This window comes from Erinaceus europaeus, chromosome 4 (assembly GCF_950295315.1).
Source record: "Erinaceus europaeus chromosome 4, mEriEur2.1, whole genome shotgun sequence".
NCBI classification, from domain to species: domain Eukaryota; kingdom Metazoa; phylum Chordata; class Mammalia; order Eulipotyphla; family Erinaceidae; genus Erinaceus; species Erinaceus europaeus.
In genome coordinates, this window is record NC_080165.1 from 25,616,742 (window position 1) to 25,625,019 (window position 8,278).

The window sequence follows — 8,278 nt, forward strand, 5'->3', positions numbered from 1 at the left end:
CCCTGCAGGTGGGGACCAGGGGCTCGAACCCAGGTCCTTGTGCACTGTAACCAGTGTGCTCAACCAAGTGCACCACCACCTGGCCCCCAGTCCCAGGTTCTATACCCTCTATACCCAACACGACCATAAACCAGAGCTCAGCTGTGCTCTGCTAAAAAAAAAAAAAAAAGACTTGAAGCAGATCATTTTCTTTTTCACCTAAATTTCCCGACCTCCATGAGTAGATTCCTCACCCCTCTTCATTTCCACTTGACGGAACCAGAGGGAACCAGGCTCAACGATCCAACAATCCAAGAGCTTCTTTTTTTATTTTTAATATTATTTATTTTTTTTTTCCTTTTGTTGCCCTTGTTATTTTTCATTGGTACTATAGTTATTGTTGTTGTTCTTGATGTCGTTGTTAAATAGGACAGTGAGAAATGGAGAGAGGAGGGGAAGACAGAGAGGGGAAGAGAGAGACACCTGCAGACCTGCTTCACTACCTGTGAAGCGACTCCCCTGCAGGTGGGGAGCCAGGGGATCGAACAGGGATTCTTATGCCAGTCCTTGCGCTTTGCGCCACGTGCGCTTAACCTGCTATGCTACCTACCACCCAACCCCCCAAACCAGGATTTCTATGCTGCTGGTCCTTGTGCTTCGAGCCATGTGCGCTCAACCTGCTGCACTACCGCCTGCTCCCCCTCCCCAAGTGCTTTTAATTAGATCTAAAGCAGATTTCAATCTCTTCTTCTTAGAGGCCTTTAAGCTATTAGTTTTCTTGAAGGATCAACTGTCCACAGGCTTTGTACAAACATCCTCTCTCAGAAAGCCCCTGGAGCTGCCTTCAATCTTGGCCCAGTAATACGCAAGGCCTATGAACTTACCCCACCCCATGCACACCCACTTTCTGCTGCAGGCCAGGCCCAGGACACCTCCTCACCCGGTCTATGGAGCATGGTATATCCTTACGGTCCAGCTGTAGCAGGTTGCCCAGCCCAGGCAGAGGCGTGGGGCCAGGTGGGTAGTGAGCTGCCCAGCGTGCTCTGCGGTGCATCAGGTTCACAAGGAGCAGGAAGATGACCACGGCCACGGCCATGGCCACGGACCCCAGCCACTCCCCACTCAGCAGCCTCATGGCTCCCTTGGAGCCCATTGTGCTTTCTGGGCACAGCTGCACTTTGTGAACACCAACACCTGGAACCAGGCCTCCAAGGACTATCCCCAGCCTGAAAGCCCCACTGGCAGGCTGTTTATAAAGGCAGCAGAGACTGGCTTGAGTCCCCCCTGTGAGGACAACAGCACAGTGTAGAGTGTGGGGAGGACCTGGGAAGGCACACAATTTCCATGGACACTTTTCATGACTTTTCGGGGCACTCTGACAATGGGAGGAGGTGGGAGAGAGAGTCCCAGCCCAGCTGCCTACCCAGCCAGCACGACTTGCTGAGGACCATAGGGTGGCAGACTCTGAGGCCCAAGTGCCCGATAGCCTCAGAGTTGGGATGAGGTTACACCTTTGCCCCAGACATACCCTCCCTGTCCACATCTGTTTCTTGAGTGGCCCGAGTGACCAGGGATTCAGAGTCAATAGGAGAACAGCTTTATTGACCAACGTGGACCCAACCATGAAGCAATTTTGGGGTTTGTGCCTCCCTCTAGCGGGGCACAGCACAGAGTTGGTAGGGAGGTGGGTGTATAAGGGCAATAAAGACTCCCTGATCGCTGGGCCGGGGCTGCCCTGCAGGCACTGAGAAGCTGAAGCGCTGCAGGAGGCAGGTGAAGAAGAGGAAGAGCTCCATGCGGGCCAGGGGCTCGCCGGGGCATGAGCGGCGGCCTGTGCAGGGAATAGAGGTTCATGAACCTTGGGTCTGGTCCTGCAACCCCTAAGAATCCCAGGGGGGGAGACAGAAGCCCAGGCACCCCCACCCAGGCACCTGCTGAGAAGGGTATGAAGGCTTCCTTCTTCACAAATCGGCCCTGGTCATCCAGGAAGTGCTCGGGGTAGAAGCGCAAGGGCTTCTTCCAGCAGCTCTCATCCTTCAGCACAGATGACAGGTTGGTGAGGAGCACCGTGCCCTGGGGGACATGCCTGGCATGAGTGGGGGTAGGGACAGCAGTGATATAGCAGTGGCCTTAGCTCACGTGGGTGTGCTCTCTGCCTGGCACACACCTGGACTCTATCAAGTAACATGGAAGGGTCTTGCTCTCTCCTGATTGTCAGGTGACTTTTCTCCTGAAGACAACTCACTATTATCACATCACATATGCAAAACAACCCGAGGCAGATTGGCACCTTCTACTATCTCATTCCCCCTCCCCGATAGAGGACATACTGCCAGGCAGGATGTACCACTGCTTTCAACCTCAACTCACCATGCTACAAGATAGAGCCCTGGAAAATGGACCTGGGTGGACCGGTGCCTTGTCCACTGCCTGAGAGTGCTCACTCAGGTGAATCCAGGTGGCAGGGTGGAGGGGAGGGCTGAGGGGGGCTCAGGCCTACCTTGGGGATGCGGTAGCCCTGCACTTCAGTGTCCCGGGATGTCATGTGAGGCACTCCCAGTGGCACAATGTCCCCAAAGCGCTGCACCTCATGGATCACGGCCATGGTGTAGGGCATGTGGGCCTGGTCTGCCATCTCTGGTGGGCGCGACTGCCCTATCACCTCATCAATCTCCTGCTGAACCCGGCCTGCACCAACAACAGTCCCCACAGTGGCTCAGAACTGGGGCACCTTGCTCTGACCTGCCCCACACACCCCCACCCTGACTCCGGACAGCAAGGAGGAGGGGCAGGTCAGCCAGCCTCTGCTCAGAGCCCCTGCTGCCCAGTCCAGTTCCAGAGCCCCAGTGTCCCTTCCTGCCCTTCCAGCCTCCCCACGGACTGCAGGCTGGGCTCACGCTGCACGTCCGGGTGCAGGATCATGAGCAGGAGGGCCCAGGCCAGGGTGGTCGACGTGGTCACCATCCCGGCCGAGAACAGGTCTGCCACCACCATGCGCAGGTTCGCATCGTTGAAGCTACTCTCGGGGTTCCCCTTGGCCTGGGTCACACAGAGAGGGTGTCTCAGACTACGGCAGGCAGAAGACAGGAAGCCAACCCCGTGGTGCCCTGAACCCATGCACCTGAGCACCTTTTTATTACAGTGCTGTCCACACCTCCCGGGGTCCAGACTCCTAATGCCATGCTCACCTCCTCCACCTCATCCAGGAAGGCGTCAGTCAGGTCTCTTGGCTGGTTTGGATTCCGTGTCATTCTGTGCTCATTAATCAGCTCGTCCAGCATTGCTAGGAAGGCCTTGTGCCCAGAGAAGAACTTGTCTACTAGCCAGGGGATTTTCAGGAGCACAGGGATCTCATTAAACAGCTGTGGAGCACAGATGGGAGTCCTATGTCCTTCCACACTTAGACATACACCTAACCAGTCAACTATAGTCCTTCCAGCCTTTGGGACTCCATCATTCTAGTTGCAGGAATCTGCTTTCTCCTGGATACCAGGTCTATTAACCTGCCATTTATATGTCACAGGATCCTGGATTTTAGGAAGGAAGTAAGGTCTGACCATTTTTTTTTTGGTGCCCCTGACCCAGCCTGCCTGTCCTATCACTGCTCTGGAGTCTCCCTATGCCAACTGTCACCTTGCAGTGGCCTCTCTTGCCTCCTCTAAGTTAGAGTGAGGGAGTATTGACCATGTGTCGCCAAAGACTCCATCTACATGCCCTGCAGGGCCAAGGACTCCACCCTAGAGCTAACTATAGCCAAGGCACTTTCCTTCCCTCACCTGCCTGAGAAATTCGGACTCTTCCTTTAGGAAAACCTCTATGAGATCCAGCATCTTGAGGAAGCGAGGGTCATCATACTCAAAGCGGCGCGCATAGATGAGGGAGGAAATCACATTGCTCACAGCCTTGTTCAGGAGCTCATTGGGGCGAAAGGGGCTGCCTGGAAAGGACAGGGGTGGGGGTGGAGGTGGGAGGGTAGAGGGGCAGTCAGGGGACATCCATAGGATCCTGCATTCCAACCCTCTTCCCTTGACTCCACACTCACCTGCCTGGTCAGCAAAGGCGGCACAGAGGCAGGAGGCCTCCTCAGTCACCCACTCCTCCAAGGACTTCTTGCCCAGCCCAAAGTTGCGCATGGTGGACAGAGAGAAGCGCCGCTGCTCGCGCCACGCGTGTCCATAGCGCGCCAGGATGACCCCTGGGAGAAGGTGGGGGCGGGGCTGGGACGAGGTCTTGGCCCCGCCCTCGGTGCCACTGCAGGTGCCTCCTGCTGCTCCTCCTCTGCCTGGATTTTCAACTTCAGGCACAGGCCCCTCCCCTCCTACAGGCCCCGCCCCTCCCACCCCGCTGGCCCTCCTCTGCTAGCGCTGGCTGCCTCACAGTCCCTGCCCCCTTTTGCACAGACCAGTAGACTCAGCTGACTTTGAAGTTGCTGGGAGCCCAGCTTACACTGGGCAATCTCAGCTCAATGCCCACTTGCTCAGAGTCCCACCGTGCAGATTTCTCCTTGACCTTCTCCTTCTCCTGACCCAGCCCTTTTCCTGGGGGGTGGGGGGAACGAGATGGGGGGGGAGTGTCTTGACCACCCTCTGTCCCGCCCACACCTTCAAGTTTACATTGCCTCAGCCAAAAGTACTCACTTTCCCAGCAGGTGTGCTGCCCCCCCCCCCCAGCACACTCATTCCTGTCCCACCTAAAAGCACTGGGTCCAGCTGCACCTGATGCCACTTTCCCAAACCCTCGTTCTGCTCGGGGGATAGCTCAGGCTTGTCTCCGCTAGGCCTGGAGGTCCCTCTTGAACTTCCTGCCTCGCCTCTACTTGCCTTCGGAGAGAGGCCCGAAACCCAGGTGCTCCAGGGAGGGAGATGGGGGCCTGTCTGAGGTGTCCTCTCTGTGCTCCACCAGCACCTCGCGCACAGCCGCCGGACCACTGACCACGATCGCTGATGACCACGCCAGCTGCAGGCTGAACACGTTCCCATAACGGTACCGCAGCTGAGAGGAAGAAAGGCTGCCCGCAAGCTTCATCGTGACACCTGCCCCCACCCTTCTGGCTAGTGTGGGGACCTTGTCCTCTGCGGTGTTCAGATACAAGGGCAATTCCTTAGTCTGACCTTCATGACTTTCAAGGTCACCAGAATTGTCAGGAGGGCCAATGCAGATGCAGAGATTGCAGGTGACCAGTGAGCTCAAAGAACAAAAGATTTGAAGCAGGTCACTTTCTTTTCCACCTAAATTTCCCAGCCTCAATGAGAAGAGTCCTCACCCCTCATTTTCACCTGATGGAACCAGAAGAGACCAGGCTCAACAATCCAGGTGTTTTTAATTGGATCTGGGGGCTAGGTGGTGGTGCATCTGATTGAGCGCACATGTTACAATGCTCAAGGACCTGGGTTTGAGCCCCTGTTTCCCAGCAGGGGGAAAAGCTTTGCAAGTGGTGAAGCAGTGCTGGAAGTGTCTCTCTTTCTCTCCCTCTCTATTTCCCCCTCTCCTCTCGATTTCTGGCTGTCTCTATCTAATAAGTAAAGGCAATAATAAAAAAAAATTGGATTTAAAGCAGATTTCAATCTCTTCCTCTTAGAGGCCTTTAAGCTATTAGTTTTCTTGAAGGATCAACTGTCCACAGGCTTTGTACAAACATCCTCTCTCAGAAAGCTCTTGGAGCTGCCTTCAATCTTGGCCCAGTAATATGCAAGGCCTATGAACTTACCCCACCCCATGCACACCCACTTTCTGCTGCAGGCCAGGCCCAGGACACCTCCTCACCCGGTCTATGGAGCGTGGTATATCCTTACGGTCCAGCTGTAGCAGGTTGCCCAGCCCAGGCAGAGGCGTGGGGCCAGGTGGGTAGTGAGCTGCCCAGCGTGCTCTGCGGTGCATCAGGTCCACGAGGAGCAGGAAGATGACCACGGCCACGGCCACGGACCCCAGCCACTCCCCGCTCAGCAGCACCATGGCTCTTTTGGTGTCCACTGGGCTTCTCTGGGCACTGTCTAAACACTAATACCAAGATCCAGGCTTCAGAGGACTGTTCCTGCAGCCGGAGAGCCCCACCTACAGGCGGTTATAAAGGAAGCCGATCTGGTCTTTGACCTGCCCGTGCTCAGATATGAAAGAATGATCTCAGCAAATGGTTCAGGGAGAGGTCATAGAAAGTGCAGACCACAGAATCCTGTCCCTGTGTGCTTTCTTGGTGCTTGATCACAGGGCAGGGGGATGAGAAGAGAAGTTGTCCCACCCTGCTGCCTCCTTAGCTGTGCTTGGCTGTAAGGAAGACCCACCCCTATTCTGAAGGACCCTGATCCCTCCATCCCATCACCTCACATTCTGAATGTGGTCACTTTTCTCCAGACATGCCTTGCACTACATGTGTCACCTGCCTCGTCCTGAGTGGTCTTCACCCTGGGGGTCATCAGTCCTCTCCACAAGATTGCAGAGACTGTAGTGACAGTATGGTTGAAGGTCAACACCTTGTCACTCATTTCCTAGTCTACATAACACAGAACTCCAGTCACAAAGGCCACTCCTACACGTCCCCAGACATTGTAGGCTTGCATATTCCCACACAAACACAAGATCCTCAAGAGTGAAGGAGTTTTTGTTTTAGATATTTATGTGTCATCAGAATTTCTAATTTGTTTATGGCCACTTGGTTTATCTTTGGAGTTCAATGCCTGCATGAGTGGTACATATATGTTTTCTTCTAGATAATGGGTGATAGAGCTAATGAGTGGAAGAGTGAGAGGAAAGACACAGAGGAACGACCCCACTGGTCCTGAAGTTTCCTCTTCTGCCCTGTCTCCCCTGTGGTAGACCAGGGCTCACCCTCAGGTCCTGTATGTAGCATGTGTAGTCTACCTGGTGAGCCACGTGCCAGCCCCCATTTCAGATGTTTTAAGAGCAATTCCACATGCATTTATTAATTTTTTAGTGGTCTGAAAATATTTTAAGACCAGTTAATAGCTATGTGAAGACTTTCATGCCTGAGCTGCTTAAGCTATGAGCTCCAGTCCCTTGCACCTCCATAAATTAGAACTAATCAGTGCTGTGGTAAATAAAGAGGCAACTGTAGGATGTAGAGCAGTGACTTACTGGGTAGAGAACAGGAGTTGCTTAAGTGAGATCCCAGGTTATGTCACTGGCACTACATTTGTCAGAGGGGTGCAGTTCTCTGGGCTCTCCCTCGCCTCCCCTCCTCTACCTCTCTCCATCCTTCCTTCCCAAAGTAAGTAAAACAAACATGCTATTTAAAAAATACTGCAGAATGTAATTCCCAATCTGGAATTCTCTAGCACTGAAGCGTTGTTCAAGGATGAGTAAAGAACTCTTCAGACATCAGAGGTGTCACCTGGATTCTGCTGGGAAGGCAGTGACAGCAGTAAGACCCACACAACTTGGAAAGTCACCTGCCCAGAGAAGCAGGAAAAAAGTAGCAAGATGAGCAAAATTCAGAAGTCTATAAATCAACCTACATGCACGCTCCTTGGGAGCTTTCTTTCTTTAGTTGCCTGGCTATCAATATGGCCAATGGCTTGTGTGGCATCTTCTCAGTCTAACTCAGTCATCACACCCAGGTGAGCAGGAGTCTTAACAAAAAGGAGGCTGCATTTTCAGGCAGAATGACAGTGCATCATGTGAGACTTTCAGGGCTCAGTTGTGGAAGACAGTCAAAGCTTTCCTTCTGGGAATTCCCAGGATGACCCATGTACACGGCTGTTTTTAACTGATATCTGAGATGTATTCCACAGATCACTGTGCTTGTTCTGGGTAGTTTGTTGAATGTAGTCAGAAGCTATTTGATGACACAAATGGCTGAGCCTATAATCTGAGTTGGAGCAGAATGTAGCCAGAAGTCTCAGATGGAGAAACTAGGGCATCAGGGGTTGGACGGTGGCACAGTATGAAGTACAAGGACCCATGCAAGGATCCTGGTTCAAGCCCCTGGCTCTCTACCTGAAGTGGGGGGGGGGTCACTTCACAAACAGTGAAGGAGATCTACAGGCGTCCCTCTCCCTATCTACCACCCCCCCCCCCGTTCTCTCTCTCCTATTTAATAAAATGGGAAAAATGTCTGCCAGGAGCAGTGGATTTCTAGTGCTGGCACCAAGCCTTAACAATAACCCTGGGTGCAAAAGAAAGAAAAGAAGAAAAGAAAAGAAAAGAAAAGAAAAGAAAAGAAAAGAATAGAAAAGAGAAGAGGGAGTCGGGCGGTAGTGCAGCGGGTTAAGCGCAGGTGGCGCCAAACGCACGGACCAGTGAAAGGATCCCGGTTTGAGCCCCCGGCTCCCCACCTGCAGGGGAG

At 53.4% G+C, this 8,278-nt stretch overlaps 1 protein-coding gene across 1 annotated transcript; it reads right to left on the reverse strand.

Moving 5' to 3' along the window:
- Positions 1–1,560: 1,560 nt before the first annotated feature.
- On the reverse strand, positions 1,561–5,981 carry LOC103113851 (cytochrome P450 2D14-like). The gene is made up of 9 exons (XM_007523436.3): positions 5,743–5,981; positions 4,800–4,971; positions 4,022–4,174; positions 3,756–3,916; positions 3,168–3,341; positions 2,877–3,018; positions 2,480–2,667; positions 1,911–2,052; positions 1,561–1,810 (listed from the first exon to the last, which is right to left on the reverse strand). Exons 1-9 carry the CDS (start codon positions 5,929–5,931, stop codon positions 1,632–1,634), a joined length of 1,500 nt encoding a protein of 499 aa, XP_007523498.1. The 5' UTR covers positions 5,932–5,981; the 3' UTR covers positions 1,561–1,631.
- Positions 5,982–8,278: the final 2,297 nt, after the last annotated feature.

Excerpts from the sequence above, each read along its gene's own strand:
- LOC103113851 (XM_007523436.3), bottom strand. The coding sequence starts at position 5,931 with ATGGTGCTGCTGAGCGGGGAGTGGCTGGGGTCCGTGGCCGTGGCCGTG. Across the intron at positions 3,917-4,021 it reads CGCCTTTGCTGACCAGGCAG|GCAGCCCCTTTCGCCCCAAT; the intron begins GTGAGTGTGGAG and ends TGTCCTTTCCAG. Across the intron at positions 3,342-3,755 it reads AGTCCGAATTTCTCAGGCAG|CTGTTTAATGAGATCCCTGT; the intron begins GTGAGGGAAGGA and ends TGTGCTCCACAG.